A 21,954-nucleotide genomic window follows, 5' to 3' on the forward strand; every position below is an offset into this window, starting at 1 on the left:
CTGCAGAGATTCCTGCATTCCTGCACATTGCTGGGGTAAGAGACACCCCTGGTTGACACCCAGGCAACTTGTGACTTGGAGTCTGCTCAGATTCTCTGGGAGACATACACATGGAACTCGGGGCACTAGTTTAGTTCAGAGAGTGACCAACAGCTCTGGCATCTGTTTTCTCCCCGCACAACTAATCATACCTCCTTTTTGTTCATGGCACCTCAGTGTCTACTTCCAATTCTGAGCCAATCACTAGTTTTTGTTTCCTCCCCCTTTTTGGCAGGGTTGGAGAAAGAGCCATCAATTGGTTTCCAAGGACCCAACCCTGGTCAGTGAAACTTAAGGGCCATCATATGGAGATGGGGATTCTGAGAAAGTTCTTGCTTTTCCTTTTGGCAATGTGTGCTCCCCCCTTCCCCCCACTTCTGTTTGTCTCAAATATAGTCAAAAAGGCGGAGCTACAACAAGTAGTTTGCCTTGAGGAGGTGACATTTTAGGGGAAAGATCAAGAGAATCACAGAGAAGCCAGTGCCTAGATGCAGGCTTGAAACTCTCAGTCCCTAGACTTTGTTTTGAGAGGAAAAATAAACCTCCGTTCAAGACACTGAGACTTAATTGTTCTGGGATTTTTGTCTCCCACCCCCCCTCCTCCCAACTGATCTGATTCCTAAAAGATAAAGGACTATGCAGACTATTCTAATCCAGGCCTAGATATGATCCAGAAGGTCACCAACTTCAAAAGGACTGAGGAACTTCCAGACAGCGATGAATGAATCCAAGAGCTGTATTCTCTCTCAACTCCACAAGGCACTCTTGCTCCCAGGATAGACGTGCCAGTCTCATAGGCTTCGGTGTGGCTCCTGGTTATACCTTGTTCTAATTAAAAGCAGGGTAGTCTTACATTTGACTATACAAAAACCCAAAGTAACAATTCCTTTTCCAATTAACTTCTTTTTATCAATCATTCTAATGAAGATTACTCCTTCCCTCCTGCCTCTCTGCTTCCCTAATTCTCATAGCTTCTCCACACCAGGGTGGCTTCATGGGCTTCCAACTGGAGCAGCTACACAGGGCCCCAAGCCTAGCAGGCCCCCTGTGTGATTTTTACGCACAATGAAATTGTGCCATGAAATTCTGAATTCTTTCACATGGGGCCTCATATTTTCTCTTTGCAAGCTGCCCCACAAATTATGTAGGCCCCTGGCCTCTACTTACACATTTTCTTCATCTGTAGAATAGGAATGTAAGGTCGCAGGGTTGTTGGGAGGACTAAATGGGATTAAGCAAAGCCTCCCCTCTGTGCCCATCTTTGGGAGTCCTCTGTCAAGGACTTTCTCCTGCTTCTGAGCATTTGTTCTTGTCTGCATGTAGTCTCTGCAGTTCGGTTGAGCCTGTTCCATGCTGAAGTTCACAACCCAAGGCCACGATCCTTTTAATTTCCTCCCATGGTACCTGGGTGGTCCTGGTCCCTTTTGGGCACCAAGTGAAGACTTGATGAATGTATGAACACGACTCTAAAAGTTCCTAGGGGGCCCTCCCTCGTGGCGCAGCAGGTTAAAGCACAGCACTAAGAAGCAAAAGCCATTTCAGCATGAGTTTGATCCCCACCCCGGAGGTGACCCACATGGCGTGGCAGACCTCTCCTGACCCACCCGCTGCTCCCCTCAGCAGTGCACTTCGTCAGTTGGCCTGTTCTGCTCCCCACTCTGTCTCTAGTGAAGCATCTCACCACACCTGCACCTCTGGCCTATACCCAGCTCTATATACATAAATAAATAAATCATTTTTTAATTATATAATAGTTTATTTTTACATCATTTTGTACATTTTTTTCATCTCAATTGTAATCCCCATGGGTTTCCCATCACCAAGCAAATAAATAAATCTTTAAAAAAAAAAAGTTCCTAGAACTCAGTGTCAAAGGCTACTTTATCCTTTGAAATTGAGTTTAGAGAACAGCATAATTTAATGGCAGTATATGACAGAAGATATTGTGTTTTGTGAGACTCAAATACCACTATCCCAGCCGACTCAAAATCTCTTCATTCTGAATGAACTTCTGTTGGAATTAGAGAAGAGGCAGGATATCAAATAGGAGTCAAATGCAGCAGGCCCAGGCCTCTATCGGGCCAAAGTGAAGTCCACTATGAGAGCCATAGGGCCTTTTTCAATAAGCCATTTATAGCAGTGTGCTCTGGTTTCCCTTGGGGTTGAATTCCAGCCTCACAGAAATGCCTGACAGTGAAGGGAAACCTGCTTACGGTGCAGGAAAGTTGACACCCAGGTCCAAGTACAGTTTAAAAGAAGTCACTAAAAATGAGAAATCTGGAATAGGGGGAGCATATGGGACAGAAAGAACTCATTTGTTGCATTCAGAAAAACTGTTCCTTAAACAAAATCTATTTCAAAGTTGCAAAATTTTAATAAGCAACAGCTTGCATGCCTAATTTCATAGTGGCCAATGGAGCTAAGATAATGAAGAATCACTAATTTTTTCCACCTTCTCTACAGAGCTTGGAGACTCTTCCCTGCTATGCTTTGAGTAATTTGAGGTTTAAAAGGATAAGTAACTTGCTGGATGGTATAGAGCTGGCAAACCCAAGCTTACAGACTCCATTAACTGCTATGTGCAAAGTGTATTAATCTCGTGTGCAGCTTGGTGCATTTAACATATGCATGACCTAGTAACTATTCATATCAAGATACGAAACACTCCCAGCATCCTCAAGGTTTTACCAGGTCCCTTCCCAGTCAGGTGCTTGCTCCAGGCAACCCCTTTTCTGACCTCTTGCTCCATGTGTTAGTTGGAGGCAAAAGGTCTTGCTTTATTCTCTTCCTGTGTTTTTTCTTCTCAGAGAAGACCAAGGCCTCTCTCAAGCCTACTAATAAATTGTGTGTACATACTATATATGATTTATTTATGTCTACATAATTTATAATATAAATATTTTAAATTTTATATAAACATTCCATTTAAATTTCATATAAATTTATGTTATATAATTTAAACATATGACTATAAGCTATATATTTAAATAGAATTGAAATATCTAAATATAACTTTTGTTTACATATAACTATATACTAAATATATAAACATATTTATATTCAAATTATATATATATAATTTGAATATATATATATACACACATATAATCCCTATTTAGAGTAGCAATCTCTTGCATAGTTAGAGGCTTTGTGTTCAGGATGGAAAAACACACCCATGATAATCCCCTCTTCCTCTCTCCTTGAGGACTTTTTTTTTTTATAAAGATTTATTTTATTTGTTTATGCATATAGAAATGGGGTATAAGGTGCAGGAGCGGTGAGAAGATTCACCAGAGACAGAGAGGGGAGCAAAACAGGCAGACTGATGAAGTACACTGCTGAGGGGAGCAGTGGGTGGGTCAGGAGAGGTCTGTGGGTCACCTCTGGGGCGGGGACCAAACTATCACTGAGGCAGCTGCGCCAGCTTGCAGTGTTGCATCCTTACCCATTGTGCCACCAAGGAGGGCCCCCATGAGGACTTCTTTTCTGCCATTTTGGTATTTTTAAGTGTGCAATTCAGCGGCATTAATTACATTTACAATTTCATACAACCATCACTTCTGTTTTCAGAGTTTTTTTTTAAGATTTATTTATTTATTCATACAAAACTGGGGTACAGGCTAGAGATGCAGAGGGTGAGAGGACCCACCAGAGATGGAGTGGGGAGCAGAACAGGCAGATCGGGGAAGTACACTGCTAAGGGGAGCAGCCGGCCAGCCAGGAGAGGTCTGCCTCGCCATGTGGGTCACCTCAGGGTCAGGAATCAAAGCCATGCTGAAGTGGCTTTAGCTTCTTAGTGCCACCAGGGAGGACCTTGTTTTCAGAGCTTTTTAATCACCCCAAACAGAAACTTTGACCATTAAGCAATAGCTCCCCATTTCCTCTCTAATCCACTTTTCATCTTTAGGTCCTGGCTTACTTGAGATACTTCATGTAATTGCACCTCTGTACTATTTGTCTGCCTTACCTCCTTCGCAAATTTTCAAGATTCATCCATGTTGTAGCACGTGACAGAATTTAATCTTTTTTATGGCTGGATAATATTCTATTGTATGCTTATATCATTTTCTTTATTGATTCATTTTTTGATAGACACTATTGTTGTTTCCACCTTTTGGTTATTGTGAATAATGCTGCTCTGAACACTAATGTGCCAATGTCCGTTTGAGACTCTGTTCCCAGTTCTTTGTGGTATATCCAGCAGTGGGATGGCTGAGTCAGGTTGGACAATATTGTGACTCTATGAAATATACACTTGAGGCCCTCCCTGGTGGCGCTGCGGGTTAAAGCACAGCACTAAGAAGCTAGAGCCACTTCAGCTTGATCCCCACACCAGAGGTGATCCACATGGCACGGCAGATCTCTCCTGACCCACCCGCTGCTCCCCTCAGCAGTGTACTTCATCAATCAGCCTGTTCTGCTCCCCACTCTGTCTCTGTCTCACTGCCCCTGCACCTCTGGCCTGTACCCCAGTTCTGTATGCATAAATAAAGAAATCTTAAAAAGAAGGAAAGAAAGAAATATACACTTGGTCATTAGATGACTACAAAATAGCCTTGAAATTTCCTAAATATTGAGAGTGGAGGTTGTCTTTTGTTATGTGGAAACTTTCAGAAGGATGCAAAGATGGAAGCCAATGCCAGTAGAACCAACCGACTGATTAGGGAGATCGAACTTTAGTTGCATCTTTGAGGAGGGGAAAGTGACTGGAAACTGAGTTCACTCTGACAGGGATAATAAGTTAATCAGTCATGCCTATGTCCTGAAGTCGTCATAGAAACCCAAAGGACAGGCTTCAGAGAGTTCCCAGCTTGCTGAATTTGGGAAGGTTCTGAGAAAGTGGCACCCCTGGAGGGCATAGGCACTCTGCCTCTTGCCCCCTATCTTTCCTTCTGCATCTCTGCCCACTGACTGTTCCTGGATAATATCCTTTCTTAAATAAATCATTGTTCTATGGGTAAATAATATCCTGAGTTCTGTAAGCCTCTTTGGAAAATTAATCAAACCTGAGTCATGGGAGCCTCGATCAATAGCTCTGGTCGGTCAAGAGCACATTAAGACCTGAACTTGGACTGGCATCTGAGGAGGAGGGAAGTCTTGGGAGCCTTTCACCTGTGACGTTTGGGGTTGTATCTGGTAGGTCATATCACATTGATCGGAATGAAGTTGAATTCTTGGACACCAGCAGGTCCAAGTACGGTATGGTGAAGCCTCTTCGGACCCTATATTGTGACTGGGTCCAGAAACCCTTTTGTATGGTAATTCCAGATTTAATTTTTTTGAAGGACCTCCATACTGGCTTTCATAGTGACTGCACCATTTCATATTCTCACTAATATGAGCTAGCGGACAAGGTGTCCAATTTCACCATGTCCCTGACCAACCCTTGTGATTTTCTCTTTACTCTGGCTTTATCCTAAGAGCATCAGGTCAAACTCCTCCCTCAGAACTTTCTCTGATCATTTAAATCTGACAGGTAATCTAGAGAGTCCTTATTTCTTGGGGGGACTTGATGAACATGCCTTTTAGCTAGTTGAAAGAATTCAGGTGGCTCCTGTTCAGCACCTCTAATACCACTGCCAGCTGAAAGGCCAGATGAGAGGGGAGGCAGCTGAGAAAGGCCTGGGAAACTGAGGAGACACTTGGGACCTCTCCAATGAGGTGCCCATTAACTCGGATCTGAGAGAGCCCTTTTAATCTCTCCATTGGAACACAACTCCCTATATCAAGCCTCAATAAATAAATGTTCGTAGCAGGAGCTCAATAAATAGACACCAGAACAGAGAGCTCCTTCACTTTCTTCCCCTCACCCACCAGTTACCCACAGTATGTTCATGGGTATGAAAACCTGTCAAGGGTTCAACTCTCTCCCAGCTGCTTCCATGGACCCAACAAATGGTCCCGAGTCTGATACTGTTCTGCTACTGAGTCACCGCTTTCTAGGTCAGTTGTTCTCCATGGCACTTACAGCTCTGCAAGAAGTTAGAAGAAATGAGGCAGGTTGCCTTGCATCCTTTTTTTTTTTTTAAAGATTTATTTATTCATACAGAACTGGGGTACAGGCCAGAGATGCAGAGGGTGAGAGGATTCACCAAGGACAGAGTGGGGAGCAGAACAGGCAGATGGACGAAGTACACTGCTGAGGGGAGCAGCGGGCGGGTCAGGAGAGGTCTGCCACGCCATGTGGTCACCTCCGGGGCAGGCGGGAATCGAACTCATGCGGAAGTGGCTTTAGATTCTCAGTGCAGTGCTTTAACCCGCTGCGCCACCAGGGAGGGCCTGCCTTGCATCCTTTTAAGAACAAGGCAGGGTTCTTAAAAACCAAAGTAAATAAGCAAAGTAAAGAATAAGAAAGGGAGTAATTTATCCAAATAGTCTCCACCTACACTGATTTAAAGATTGCAGAGCAGCATACCAGCTATTTTCACATGTGATCTTCACCAGACGTCACCAGTTTTACAGGAGGTACAGAAATGGGAAGCGGGAGATTCACCAAAGGACAGAACTGAGCTGGGATGATTGTGACCCACTGCTTGACAGTGTGATTGACCCTGACCTGCTTAGGGCCTCTGGGAAAAGTTCAGCCAGACTTTTGATAATCAACAAAGAGTTTTCCCGGAGCTTCTGTACAGACTTTGGCTAGTCTTCTCAGAAGCTGTTCTTGCAGAATGTTTTGCTATTTTCTGCTCATCTAGTACTAAGGTTAAAAAAGAAGAAGAAGAAAAAGAAGCCTTACTCTCTTTTTCTGCATCAGCCAGCCTGGCAAAGCCTATTTCATGCCCGAATTTCAAATTGGAAACTGCCTTCTGTTCTCATTAGTTTGGGTTGTAGCAGTCATTACATTCTAAACAATTAATCCCAGAATGCCTATTTCTTACTAGAATTATCCTGGACTCAACAACCAGTTTTCTTAGTAGCAAGGCTGAAGCAATGATTCCTGGCTTTTGTAACTAAACATGCTGTGCTTGGCACTTTACAATGTTTTCATCATCATTGAGTTATCAACATTTATCTCTATCAGGGGAAAGAAAAGGCTGTCCAATTGTGAAGGCCCAGCAATCACACAGACCTGTTTACTGACATCCAGGGGCTCCCTGGGGCTTTCTCGGCTTGCCTGGAGAAGGGGGGGAGGAGAGGGGGGAGCAGGCCTGAGGCCTATGAGTTCTGAGACTGGGGACCATCTGAAAGGTGACAGAAAGCCAAGGGGAAGATGTAGTAGAGGAGCTCAGGCGACAGGGCCGTGCTCCCTGGGAGATCAGGGCTCAGATCTCAGGGCTCAGGGCTGGTAATTGGTGTCTGCATCCTCACAGGGCCTGCCCCTTGCATTCTCACCTCAGTGTCTGTGGGGCACTAAGCCTCTCTTCCAAAGAGGGGCTGCCTTGAACTGTAGTGGGGTCTGTGGGACTACTCTTTCCTTTCAATAGGGAAGGCTGGAAATTTCTGGGACTCGGCAGTTCAAACTACCCTGGGCTAGGAGAGGCTCTTTACCTTCCTTTGCACTGAGCCAAAATTAGGCCTTCTGGAGACATAACCATCACGACCTGCTGAGTGAGTGTGTGTGCCTCACCTGCAGTGATGGCAACACCAGCAGTAGCAGGAGGAACAGCTAACACCCGTGTAGCATGTACTTGGTGCCAAGTGCTGTTCCAAGCATTTAACTATTTTAACTCATTTAGTCTTCACAACACTAAGATGCAGGAACTATTATTCCCATTTTACAGCTGGGAAAACTGAAGCATAGAAAACTAAGTTTCATGTCCAGTGTCACAGGCCTGGCGTTTGAGGAGGCAGGAGTTGACTCCAGGTAGTGTGGCTTCACAATCCAACACTTCAAATCACACTTTCTTGTATCATTGGCCCTGATCCTGAACCCAGACCCACTCTAGACTCAGAAGCCCAGTACTAGCAGGAGGGGGCTGGGGGCTTGGGACCAAGTCCTGCTGCTTACCTGGCCTTCTGATCTACCATCTTCATATTGAGTTTGCAATGGAGGGCAGCCTTCCAGAAACAGGCTCTTCTTGAACCTCTACCTTGATGACCCATTACGTTCTTCTCCTTTGTTGCATTGTAACTTAACAGTCCTCTCATTGACCAATTAGACCTATAATTACTAAGCACCTATTAATTTCAAGTCACTTGTGCTAGCCCTGGGAATTCAGAGCCCCCATGGGGGATGTCTTATCTGGTTGGGACACAGATGTGCAAATGACCCCATACAGTGGCTGAGGGCTTGGGTGAGTCGATACAGGGACCAGGGAGGAAGAATGAGGGGGGTTTGATTTTCCCAAGAAAAAGGGGCTATCAGGAAGGGCTTCACAGAGGAGGCAGCTTGGGCTGCTGCCAGTGGGCACATATCCCTGACAGCAACTGTTTGCTTGGAATTCTTGCTGGCTGTCTCTACAGACTCCACTCCTGTATGCCTGGACGTATTCATATGACCTCAGAGCGTAAGAGAAAATTGTACTTGTCATCTTTATTTTCTGATTGATTAGGGAAATATGTGCAGACATCTGCTGTCCTCAAGTCTGGTAGATGGAGCAGCAGGTTCTAGTGCTCTTGGACTACCCAGTCCTGCTGGGTGAAGCTCCAGGTCTGGAATTGTCTTCCTGCCCCTGGTCTTCCAGCTCATGTGGGAAAAATAGCCTTCCAGCAGTCCCTTTTCTACCCCAGCCCCATGGGAGAATTGACATCTGTGAGGGAAACCCAGATAACAATCGCAAGATGCAGTGAGTGTAAAAGACATAATGGTGGCTTCGGGCGCTCGCATGGAATCATCCTCCACCTTCCTTCCCTGTGCACAAGGCTTTCATAATTCCAAACTTAGGCATTCCTGCAGGCTCCCTACTAAGCCACTAATCAGACCCTTCCAGAAGTGCTTTCTGGAAACTTCCTTATTGAACATGAAAGACAAGTTAAAGAGGGACAGAAGGCAGGACGGAAGGAGTGGAGGTAATGTGGTCCATTTATGAGGCACTACTGTGGGAAGGGCATGATCTAGGTGCTTTTGAGTGTATTTAGCACATGCACTCCTCATTAACTTCATACTGTGTGTGTCATTATTGCTGGGAAAAGAAGCTCAGAGTGGTTAAGTCATTTGTCAAGGATCACACAGTTGTGAATATTGGAACTAATGAAAGCACAGTTGAGTCTAGTGACATAAGAGGCATTTAAAATATACCCACGGAGTGTTACTTTTTGACTAAATGTGTCACCTATGATAAATAAGTTAAGGTCTAATTGTATTCTCCGCTATACTTATTCTGATTCACATTATCGCTACACCATTTGGTATAAACAGCCTTAAACCCCTTTGGAAAGGAGGCCACACCTAGATAAGGTCAGTGGGAAAGCCCCATCTCTGCAGACAGCAAGTGTCCCCCTCTTACGAGGTGGACCCCAGGAAAGGGGAGGGTCCAGGTTCCAGATGGGAACCTGAACAAGGAAGAGAAGCTAGAGAAGAATGAGAGAAGGAAAGAAGGGGATCAAGAAGGTGATCTGGAGGAGGCACATGAAGCAGAGACCTGTGAAGAAGCCGTATTTGCTTCTGGGCTTTGGACTTGTAACAGGCACTTGGGGGACATGGAAGGAGACACTTGAAAGAGACAGAGATGTGGGTGAGAGACCGACCCATGGGGAGGCTGACAATGGCAGCTTTTATCTTGATTTTGCTCTTTTTCTTCTACTTGCCTGGCTCCTCCGCCCTTTTCCGATGGGTCCCCACCAGGACCTGCCTTGGGTTTACTGCAGGCTTTCAGGCCTCAGTGGCCCTGCTTGAGTTCAACCTCTGTGTCTGGGCATTTATCCACCAGGAGATGGGTAATGTTGGTGTTTAACTGGAAACTATTTTAACTTTCTTCTTTCTCTCCTCTTCTCTTTTCCACACAGTCATTGTATTAAAGTTCCTTTGTGTTGGGGGTCTCACGTACTAGAGGATGGTTTTCTTTATGCAGTAGATGGCTGAACCTATTTAGAGCAGACAGGTAAGGGGGGTTCTGGAATACCCTTCACCCTGTCCTATAACAGATGGACAAGCCAAAGTCAAGTAACTCTCACAAAACCCTATGCAACCAAACCAATCTGCAGATAAAAGTGTAACCTTTCAGTCCAGAGGAAACCCCCAAGCACGTTCAAGGATGGGTGACAAGTGCCCTCCTTAGCAGGAGCTCTCCTTGCCACTGCTAATTTCTCACATATTCTTGGAGCCTTGTATATCTGGCACTTGATTCAGTAATACCCCGAGAAGGCCCAAGTGGTGTTTATTTAATTATCATAAGCAGATGTATCACTTTGGCTTCAATGAGGCAGTTTCATAATGTGCTCATCACACGGCTTGCTTCTGGGGAGACTGGGAGCGCACAGGCACCCAGTGCCAGTGCCTCCCCTGCCTGCTGGCCCATGGGTGGGGCTGAGGATGGTGATGCTTTACTTGTTTGGTGATTTGCCTCCACAGCTCCTGGCTAGTATAATCTTCCTGCTCCCCAAAGTCCTGGTCCCCATTTCTCCAGCTTCCACACTGGAAACAAAACTCACAAATATCTCCCTACTTTCCTCCTATAAACTCACCTCTCACATCAACCTTCCTCACTGGGGTCTTCCCACAGTGGTTTTGGAAAGAGGAATGTTTGAAGGATGTTCAGAGTGGGGCTTACCAAAATTAGAGGACAGGCTGGTTATATTAAGTAGAACAAAGTCATTAAAATTTTGTTCCTCTTTGAGTTTGGCATAAATAAATAAATTTAATAATAAAGTGTGGTTGCTAATGAGAAATTCCAAAAGCCTGTGGACCTATTAGTGAACAGGTGTGACATGGCACATCTGCTTTTGTATAAAAATATTTCTTCTTTCTTAGAGAAAAAGTGGCCTGTCTGAGCTGTCCCCAAACTTAGGGAGCATTTGCGATTTGGATGTGGTCAAATAGCTCCAGTCATTCAGTCATTGAGAAGCAGGTCAGGTGGAGAGAACATAATTGCATGTCCCAGATTTTGGGGGTCAGTGTTAGTTTTAGATGATCTGCCTACCTGTCAAACCATATAACCCATTTAAAAGAAATGGTCATGGGTCAAGAATTTCCCTTTCCATAAGATAATTTAGAATTGGGCATTAATTTAGAATTGGGCATTGCATAAACTGAGTTAGTTTATGCAAATCTTAATATGTGTGAATTCTGGACTTAGAAGACTGGGCTCTTTGTAGAAGCTTCTAGGCAACTACTTCTATGGTCCACAGGGAAAAAGCCCAACATGGAGCTTAAAAGCATAGGAAGTATCCTTGGATGAGCTACTTATTCTGTCAAGGCCTCAGCTTCTTCTTGTATAAACTGAGGACATACTGATGGCAGTGCTCTGAAGATTTAAGAAATGGCAATACAGGTGAATCACTTAGCACTTAACTAAGTGCTCAACAAAAGTTAGGTGATAGCTTTGAAAGTTAGCTAGTAGTTAACTGAGGTTCCACAAAGTAGAGCCTGAGACCAGTTCTTAGATGCAGTAGTTTACTGGGGAAGGTGATTCCAGGCAGCAGTTGGAAGTGAGCAAAGAAAATGCCATAGGCCACAGGGGCTGATTCCATGGCAGCACAGAGAAGCCCCAGGGCTCTAGAATGTCCCCCAGGATTGACCCAAGAGCTGGAGGATCTCTGGATGTGTTTGGTGTATAATACACAGTGTGAATATAACAGGACCCCAACTGAATCTTTTAAAATGAAATATAACACCCTCAATATTAGTCCTATGACCTGCCAAGCTGACTCGGTTGTGACAAGAACATTAAGGGATGCCATCCCAAGAAGTGCTTCAAAGCATAGGGTTTTCATTTAAAAGGGCTCTGCCACAAAGATCTGTGTGACATTGAGCAAGTCCTTCCACCTTCTTCTCCTGCTACAGTATTTCGTATAATAGACAATGATAAAATATACCACCTCCTGGTGAGAATTAAGTGCAGAACATTTAACACAGTCCCTGGACCTATGCCTTGGAGAAATGGTAGCCATTGTGACAGTTATTTGTATTGTTGTGTGCCTAAGGAGAAGGTAGAGAACTGTCTTGAGGCAGCTGGAGGGGTAGCCAGTTTGCAGTACAATGGGCCCAGTATAATAAGCCCATCCTAATTTAAAGGAAGGCCAGCCAGGGTCTGAGTGGTTACTGGCCTCAGACTTCCGGCACATTCTTGATGAGGGCTTAGGTCTTAGAGCCGAGGCCCCATGGTGTCTGACTACAAAGCTGGGCAGATGGCTAGACTTGCCGGCAAGTCTTTTGGAAAATCTGTTATTGATCTGGATTTGATCTCAGTGGGGCCTTCCTAATGCCAAACTGCCCCAGCTTCCCTCTGCAAACACAGCCTGCAGTGGCCTTTCTCCTCCATACAGGATACTCTCGGGGTATTTCCTGGGCACCTGGCTGGTGCCTTCCACAGGCTACTCCTTCCTTGCTGGAGCTCCCGGTGCCTCAGCTGGAGACAGCCCCATGGCACACCGCTCCTCCTGCTCATGGATTCGTGATTAAAAATACATTAAAGTACCAAGACATTATTAAGAGATACAGCTTCTTACAAGTCAAACTGACATTTCCAGTTAGGCTACCATTCTAGATTACCCACAAAGACCCTGTTCTTCAGCAAAACACATTAGGCCAGTTTCAGATCTATTTTCTGATGGCACTTTCATCCTGGACCCACAAGTCAAGATGAAAATGAGGCCTCTTGTAGCTGAACTTGATCCATCTGTTATTTGAAAGTCTGGAGTTAGGACTTTGTGGCTCTGGGCATGGCACTTGGAGGCTCAACCCCACCTTGCTGGATGTGCTGGCCCTGGAAGCACAGGGCACACATGCCTTTTTAATGCCCCAGTGTCACCCAGCTGCTTACACCCTGGCAGTCCTGAGGACAAGGGCCCTTGGAAGACATGCAGCCTGCCTTGGGCTCATGTTAGAGGGGGTATCCTTCACCACACTGCACCCCTACAGCTGGAATCCAGAACAGGCTTGCAGACCCACTCTGGCCTCCTCAGCTGTGACCTTGCACAAGCTTCTTCCATCACGCCACCTTGGGCCTAAGCTGGAGCAGGCCTAGAGCAGGGTTCTGGTTCTCTAAGTTTGAACAGATAGGTCTTTTACAGCTGCCTGTCCCTTCTCTCCCCACAAACATCCAGTTGAAGCAGATGTCTGGTCCCACCAGCCCAGTCTAAGAACCCCAGTCACCCCTGGTGTGCCAGGTAACCTCCCCAAGGGGCTCCACTTCATAGCCCCGCCCACTGCCAATGGAGCAGTGCTCCCATGCCAGCACCACCAGGACATCACGTTCTCTGTCATGACAGTCGTTTTATAGGCGAGGAACTGTAGGCCCCAGGAGGGCAGAGAGGTTACTCCAGGGAAGTGTTAGCACCGCAGTCAAACTGGTCATCTGCAAAGCCTCTTCTCCAGAGCTTACTCTCCGCTTTCCAGCACTAACTTCCTCCCACTCTTCATTCTGAAACAGGAGTGGGCAGTCTCAGAGGGGAGAGGAGTTCCAGTTTGTTTCATTCCTATTTTCCAAAGTGTTGGGGACCAGATACCACCTTCACTGGGCTCTGCATTCTGTGACTTTGCACTGCTATTCAGAGACCACACAGTGTCCAAATAGGTTGGCACCACAGAATCACCATCGTGTGTGTGTGCGTGTGTGTGTGAGTAAATATGAACACTCAGGTTGGCGTGCTGAGGACTCAGTTCTATCAACCTAGCTCAGTATATTTTACATTTCTCTGCTTACAGTGGGACCTAGGAGTTCTTTCTTGCTTAGAAAGATCTGAGAACCCCTGTATTCCCGAGGCTGCGGCATTGGTAGACCATCCACTCCCTCCATCCTTGTCCTGCTCAGAGGGATGCTCCTTCCTGGAGACAGAAGAGCTGAAAGAGGAAATGCCCAGCCTCCCCCCGGGAGCACCCAGTGTGCACCACCACCCTCAGTCCACCCTGCTGAATCTCTCAGTGTCACTCAGCCTCAGATCCACACCCCAAGCCCAGTGTCCCTCACAGAGCCACTTACCCTGTGCTTCCTCAGCTGCCACTAATGAAAAGCAGTCATGCATTAGTCATGAGGGCGAGTTTCAGGATGGGTGGAGAGGGGGACTTATCTGCACGGCGCCTGGCTCTGTGAGTGACAGGACCCCGATGCGTTCCGCTCCGGTCCCACTGCGGGCCCTGTGTCTTCCAGAGTCCTAGCCCTTCTCCCTTTGGACTTCTGGACTCAACCCCCGAGGTCAGTTCTTGCTTTGAAGCTAAGCATTAAGGACAAATCTGACTTTATATAAGGCAAGAAATTGTTCTATTCAAAATTCTCTCCAAGGCCAAGGGCAATTCACAAATTCCAGGAAACAGCAAGCACAGAGCTTGCAGAGGGGGAGGGAAGGCAGCGAAAGACAACCAGGTGGGGTGTGGGGAGCTGAAGGCAGCTTCCAAGGAGCCTCTTTCATTGTCATGAACATAATGACCGTGTTGACAGGAACTGCGGCTCCTCGCTCCTCTGTGGCAGGCATTTTTCTGTGTGAGAACATTCAGCATTCATCCCTGCAGCCACCCTAGGAGGTGGGCATTATTTTCTCCTTTTAATAGCAAAGGAAATAGAGTCTCTGAGGGGTTGAGTCATCAGTTCAAAGTCACACAGCAGCAAGTGGTAGTCTGCAATTGAACTCAGGCCTGTTTTCCCTCAAGCCTGTGCTGCCTGTCTGCACCCCTCTCCCCTCAACACTCGTTCTCTTCAGAATAATCGAGTGAATTTTTAAAATATGCACCAAGGGGAAAACATAAAGCTTTTAAGCTTTTTGACTTTGTACCTCTTTATCTCTTGATTTGAAACATATAATGGACATGCAATCATACAATTGTATTATTATCTTAATTTGAAAAAGGTTTAGGGAGGAGATGAGGGGATGAGGAGGAGGAGGAGGATGCAAAATTATCCATTTGCAAAGAAATGCAAGTCTGGGGCAGGAGTAGATGGCAGGGTCCATGGCACAGTACATGGGGTCAGATTGCTGGCCCCGAGGAAGGCTGACCCTGAGGAAGGCTGACAGGGTACAGGAAGGGGATCTTGCAATTTTCTGCTTCACAGTATGCACCCAAGCAAGGTTAGTTTGGGCTAACTTGAGGGCGACCTGGAACAGTGCAGGGGGTATAGTTCTGAGGTCATCAAGCCCACTTTTGGTTCCAGTTCTGTCACTAAATAAGCTACCTAACAAAAGTTCTCTAGTGATTTGAACGGTGCCCCCCCAAAGAGATGATCACATCCTATAACTCGGAGCTTGTTGAATATTACCTGACATGGCAAAAAAGACTGAATAGGAGCAAAGGTATGATTAAATGAAGGAACCTGGGGCAGGGGTACACTTATCCTGCATTACCCGGGGGCCCTAAATGCAGTCCCATCCACAAAGGAGGACAGAAGGAGGCAGTGTGATCGCAGGCAGTGTGGCCACATCCCAGGGACACAGGGAGACCTCAGAAGTTGGATGAGGCAAGGAACAGATTCTTCCCTGGAGCCTTGGAGGGAGCAAGGCTCTGCTTACCCCCTGATTTTGGACTGGTAGCCTCTTGAACTGTGAGAGAATACAACTCGCTGGTTTCAGCAGCCCAGTTAGTGGTGATTTGTATGGCAGCTCTAGGAAACAAATACCAGCCCCTTCCCATTCTGGCTTCAGTTTCCAGACTGTAAAGTAAGGTTTAACCTCCCAGTTCCGACACCTTCCCTTCATTCCTGGAGCCCCAAGAGAAGACAGGTCTCCATTCTCTCCGCTGACCCATTTCACATGACATTCAGTGTCTAAACAGGTCAGCTGTCCCCTTTGGGGAGCAGAGTCAGTGGAGTTGAGCTGATTTTGCTAAGGGTAAAATACCTTCACAGACAGTTAATTTTTTTCTTTATTGTTAATTGCTAGAAAAATATTCTGCCTTCCCTCAGGGAAGCCATCCAAATAACTCTGCCCTCTCTAGGGATTTCAAAGAAAGCTTTTAGTACCTGTTTTCTAATTTCTTCCAAACAGTCCCCTGAAGCTGGAGGGACAGGTCAAGGGAGCTCCACAGCATTGGCCTGGGGCTGCTGCTTAAATGCAATGCAATGTAATCGGCTCACCTTCTCTTAGAGCTGGCTTCAGCCTTCTCGCCAACTCCATCACTAGCACACAGCTAACCCAATGACTGCTGGGGCTTGGGGCTCCTGTTATGTGACTCGAGAGTCTCATTTGCAATCACCATTAACCAGAAAAGCCGCATGGCTGCTCCGAGCCAGCAGTGTCATGCAACATTCACGAGTGAGAAGGGCTGCAAGAGGCTGCAGGGAAAGCCTTTAGAATAGGCTTACAGAATGAACATCACCAGCTTCCCTGTCCCCCACCCTCACCCCAAGCCTTCCCTGGACCCTCTAAAGCACTATGAACTATGAAGAGAACCCTAGGCAGCAGAGGGAAGATGAGGAAATTTCCACAAGACTAGGAGTGAGACCTCAGAGGTGGTTGTGTCAATGAGTGGAGTAGCCCACACACTAGCTATTAAACAATTTTGTCAGAAGCCTTTAACTGCTTTCAAATAAGTATTCGGGCTGAACACTCCAAGGCCACCTCTAAATCTCTAAAAACAATGTTCAGGTCTTTAGCCCTCATTCAGCTGCCTGCTGTGTTGTGCCAGGCTGAGTTAGTGAAAGGCCCCCAGTGGCCTGATTTCAAAAGATTATCCCACAAATGGTAGAGGTGATGTTTGGGTTTGCCACACATCTCTCCCTCCTCCTTTGATGATGCCCCTCCTCCCCCTAGGCAATCCTCCCTTCTTCCCCCTCCCAAAGTCACTCATACCTCATCCACATTAATCAGGGCAGACTTAGAATGGAAGGCATGTGGACACTTCCTGTAGTGGTACTAAAGTGCCCTAATTTTAGATCAGTAGTTGTCAGGGACATAAATGAAAACCACCAGTGTCCCTTTTGCTTCTCCCATCGTGTGCCTATGTGTGTGCGTGTGTGTGTGTGTGTGTGTGTGTGTTTGTCTGTAAACCCAAGCCTGATCAGTTATGGAGTGGGGAGCTTACATATACCCTTATGCCTGGCTGCCAGGGAGGGTACTGAGGGTCTCAGCAAATGATAGTGGTACAGTGAGAGGCCTTAAGGAAGTTTGCCAGAAAGCATCTTGCGGATCTTCTTTCAGAAACTCATTTATCAAAGACTGTGGTTGAGAGGCGGAAGTGGCCCAGCCCGTCTCAGCTCAGCTCCAGCCAGCCTGGGAGGTGCTGAGAATGACCCCAGACAGTCTCTGACCAACCCTATAGACTCTTCCCGGGAGAGGCCTGGATGCCCAAACTGCTAGCCCACCTCTCGAAGGGCATCTCTCAAGACTGGGCAGAATGGAGGACTACCTAAGGCAGGCGTCAGAGAAGCAGTTAGGCCTTCGGGAGAGCAGTCAGGAGGGAAAGGCTTTCTTGATTTGGAAACAAGCAAAGAGCCCAAGGGAGAAGGGAGTGCTGCATCAGGACCAGGCGCTGGACCAGCAGTGCCAGGCGGATGCTTCCTGGCCACATTTCAGTAACCTCTGTGAATGAAGATGCAGAGGGCAGCCAGCCAGGAACACTGGCTCCTTTTTATGGGGTGGAAAGGAGAAATGGAGGCCATCATCTGGAGCCTTAGTCTGTGCAAGGAGCCATCCTTACAGACAGACAGATGGACACAGGGAATCACTTACACTTCATCAAGGGGCTCTGCGGCTCATCCTACCTGGCCTTTCTTAGACCTGAGGTCCCTCAAGTTCCAGGCCAGATACTCTAAATGTCCCTATTAATTATGGAGGGCTGAGGCTGGGGGGGGGGTGAGCGGTAATAGCTTTAACCAGGGTTTCTGCATTCCCTGGAAGGCTTCTATCTTCCATTTAGAAGGAAAGGCATCAGCTTGCTTGCAGGAACCCCACGCTACTGAATAATCACTATAATAAGATTGAGAATGAAGGTGACCTATAGAAGCATGGTAAATACACGATTTTCTCTGCTCAGTAAGTGAATTTTGATGACAACTCATTGCTTGCCTCAGGACCTTAAAGCCCCATGAACATTCTGGAGAAAGTCCAGAAAAGGACAAATTGCAAAAATGCTTCCACAAAGAAAAACACAGTCTTCCCAGCCTTCTTTGAGTTATGCACAACCTAGATAATTGGAGGCAAGGTTGCAGTCTCCTGTCCTTGGTCACCATTTCATGTACCAGCCTGTCATACACAGTGCAGGAAAGCACCACAGATCAATAGCTATTCTGGGTTAACATGGACACAGATTTTTTTTTTTTTGAAAGAATTTCCCCCCTACATGGATCATAGTGTATTACATCCAAAGGGTACTTCTGTGGTCTGTCTATGGAGATTAAGGCTTAGATGGAGCACTTTTCTTTTGAGGTTTTATGCACTTTTTAATGTAAGTGATGGGGCTAGCAGTGGTCTTAGGGAATTGCTGCTTTACAAGCACTGCAAATGGCTGCTAGCCCATAGATATTAGGAGCAGGTAAAGCTCACCCGATGGACCACCCGGACTCTGGAGTAGCAGGTGGTGTTTGTTGAGACCTCCGCAAAGGAGGCCTGGGCTACAGGGCTCCCCTGCCTGGCGCAGCCTTTGTGAGTCCTGTGTGCTCTGCCTGCCTCCCCCACCCCAACCCCCGTAGTATTAACAGCACTCTGCTCGCTTTGTTTACCTGTGGTGATGCTCCCCTGAGCAAAATCTCTAAGTGGGGTTTTATGGGAAATGAAAAGTCAAATGAGAATGTATGTGAAAATGTGAACTACGGAAAACAGCCTCTTAAAGCTATGTCACCTATTTTATTTTACTGCTTCTATGATTTCTAAGTTGGCTAAAGGTTTTATGTGACAACTTTGGAAGTTCCTAAATGTAACTTTTAAGAAATGATATGCAGTACATTTTCTTTTTTTCATTTGAGGAAAGTGTTAGAAAGCACCTCCACTTTTAATATCTCTCCTCAGTGTCACACAGTAGTGTGAGGAGGTAGGATAAATATTTCTATGTTCATTCTGAAAGTGAGGAAGGGAAAGCTCAGAGGTTGTCATTCGAGGTCACACAGTTGGCCAGAAAGGAACCAGGATCTGCAGCCCTGACTTTGGACCTGGACTTTGTTTCCAGAAAGCAGGACTTTTGGTCAATGTCCAGACAGACTCCACTGAGCAGTACACACACAGGCTTGTCACCCCCGTTCACTTCAAGATCTGAGCACCCCTTCCTTCATCATCAGCTGCAGTCAATGAACCATATAAATTCAAACTTTGGAACCACTAAGTCTCATAAAAAATGTTTAAAGGTATTAAAATGCAAAACAGGAGTAAGCAAAATTTCTTGCCACAGGGAACTAACTAATGTAAAGTGACAAAATAATGGGAGTTGAATATGGGCTCAAAAGTACCCATACAATGGAATTCAAAATCATATTTTAATATGTATACCATACATTCCCCTTGCTAAGGATGGCTGGTAGTGAATTTTCATTGATAGACATAAGCCATGAAGAAAAAAGAAAGAGTGGGATGAAGGAAGAGAGAGGAAGAGAGTGTGAGAAAAAAGGGAGCAATAGTGGCTGAGTGTGAAGGTGTTGGTCACCCCTTGGGTACAAGGAAAGCCAGTTCCTAGGACAGGCACCCCACGGGGGTTCCAAGGCAGTTCATCACCCCTCCACCCAGAACTCACCACAACAGCTGCCCCAGGAGCCCAGGCAGCTCTCCCACCTAAGGAGTTCTAGGAATGAGGGGCCAGGGGCACCCATCAGTACTGACCAGCAAGGATCGGGCTGAAAGAGGCTGACTACAGTTTATAAAGTGATGAGCACCCGGCAACACTCTTCCTGCCCCAAAACGAGAAGACAGATTTATCCTCAGATTGTTCCAGCACTTACACAGCAGAAGTGCCCTTCGCCGTCACTCAGCCCTGAGTAAAGTAAGGAAAGCAAGGTCCCAAGGAGTCCATCCTTTATTTTAGGACAGAGCTAAGCTGGTTCACTTCACCTCTGGGGAGTTCAGGGGGTCCTCCAGTCAACCCTTAACCTGCCACACTGCCCTCAGCCTCCCTGCCGCCCCCTAGAAGGTGACCATTCATTGCCTATCAGTCTTGGCTGTGCGTGTATCTATCCTCCCCCATGTCTCATGTTTGGCTATTTTCTTAAAAGGCATTGACCTGGAGGCACAAAAACAGAATCAGAGATGCCAGATGCGCAGTTCACCAGCCTCAGGCAACTCAGCACCCATAGCCACCTGCAGTGATTCAGGCAAAGCAGCTCGGGAAGGGTTTTATTATTATACAATTAAAACAAATCTACCTCTTCCTGTCTTCAGTGTGAGGGACACATCTAGCTAGCAAAAAGGAAAGAAGACAAACTCCTCACACCCTCTCACTCTTTGTCTGTGTCTCTCTGTCACACACACACACACACACACACACACACACACACACACACACACAAGGAAACACACTTTGCAGAAAGAGGCCCCTAGCTAGCTCCCAGATCTGGGTCTGGGCTACTCAAGGGTTAGCTGGGAGCTTCCAAAATCCCTGAGCTTGCCTGTTTTTCCAGACACTTGGGTAAGAATGCAAATTGGGTAACTTTTCAAATCTTGAGTGTTCCCTAACACTTGTCCACAAATATTTGGGAGGGGAAGGGGACACCCCCGCTGCCACCGACACCGCTCTCCTTTCTGACCCCCACCGGGCTGGGGCTGACAGGGGCGGGGGTGGGAGGGGAAGGGGGGAAGGGAATTAGACTATCACTCAGTTGTTGCTAGTCAGGGGCACCAGTCACCAAGAGCTAGAAGGAGCGCAGGCAACATCTCAGGGTGCAGACACCTTCCTAGCGGCAGCGAACGAGCTTTTGCCTGGAGCTGCTGGTGCGCGGGGGTGGGGGGGTCGCGGACGCGGCGGGGAAGGGCTTGAGCCCCAGCCGCCCGAATATCAAATGATAGAGAGCATTAAACTCACCTTTAGGTTGTGTGTGGGGTTTACGACGCAGACAAGTTGCCCGGCAGCGGAGAAAACCCGTTTAGCCTTGTAGTGCTGAAAGCGGAGGTGAATGAGATCTAACACAGCCCCAAAGCACTGGGTAAAGAAAAGCATCACAACTTTTGGGGGGTTGTGGGCACAAGAAGGCAGCCGAGGAAGCCAGAAGACCTTGGGCTGTGGCAAGAGCGCAGCCTCCGAGACACTCCGCTCCAGCCCGGCTTAGCGTGCCTTCATATTCATCATCAAAATAAGACGGTTAGAATCTTGCAGCAGTGAGGCGGCCAATCAAAAGGACAGAAATGTTATCCTTGAGATGCAGAGACAGCCAATAACAAATGCCTCCCCTACCGAAACTCCCTGATGAATTGAGCCTGGCGGAGAATGTATTATTGAACATTACCATAGATCAGCACATTGCATTTATCTTGTGATTACAGCCAACCATACATAATGCTGGGGAGATAGGCTGACAAAATTGATTGCTTAATGTGTCTCCATTTATTAATTGACTTAATTTAACATGAGAGCCTTTCTTAATGCGCTGGCGAAAACGTAAAGCGTTTAAACCGCCAAATAGTAAAACACCCTGCTCCAAAGTAGGCAGATGGATAACGCAGACCGTGGCTCGACTTGCAGGAGCTGTTTGGGAGAAAATCAAATATTACAAGACGACTCAGATTCCAGATAAGGATTTGGCAGCTGCAGAAATGTGCATCTTTCAATCTTGTGCTCTGATTCTCTCTCTCTCTCTGCAATTTGGATTTCAGCCCCTTGATAAATCTTACTCTCCCCTCTTCATCAAAAGAAAAGTATTCCAGAGAAATAAAATGCATTTGGAATTGAGAGGAAACATGTATATCCATACTACTGTAATTACTGAAGCCTGAAAATATTAAAGCATAAAACCTCGCAGAGTATGCTTCTAAAAA

The 21,954-nt window shown here is 46.5% G+C and overlaps 1 protein-coding gene across 1 annotated transcript in view; it reads right to left on the minus strand.

Moving 5' to 3' along the window:
- Nucleotides 1-21,227, minus strand: part of SIAH3 (siah E3 ubiquitin protein ligase family member 3) — a 66,235-nt gene extending 45,008 nt beyond the window's left edge. The window contains exon 1 of the mRNA XM_004680143.2: nt 21,005-21,227. Within this exon, the coding sequence (XP_004680200.1) occupies nt 21,005-21,139 (135 nt within the window). The 5' untranslated portion in view covers nt 21,140-21,227. The remainder of the gene's footprint in view (nt 1-21,004) is intronic.
- Between the last annotated feature and the right edge of the window lie 727 nt (nt 21,228-21,954).

Source organism: Condylura cristata, unplaced genomic scaffold (genome assembly GCF_000260355.1).
Source record: "Condylura cristata isolate star-nosed mole 26May11 unplaced genomic scaffold, ConCri1.0 scaffold00010, whole genome shotgun sequence".
In the NCBI taxonomy this organism is placed as follows: domain Eukaryota; kingdom Metazoa; phylum Chordata; class Mammalia; order Eulipotyphla; family Talpidae; genus Condylura; species Condylura cristata.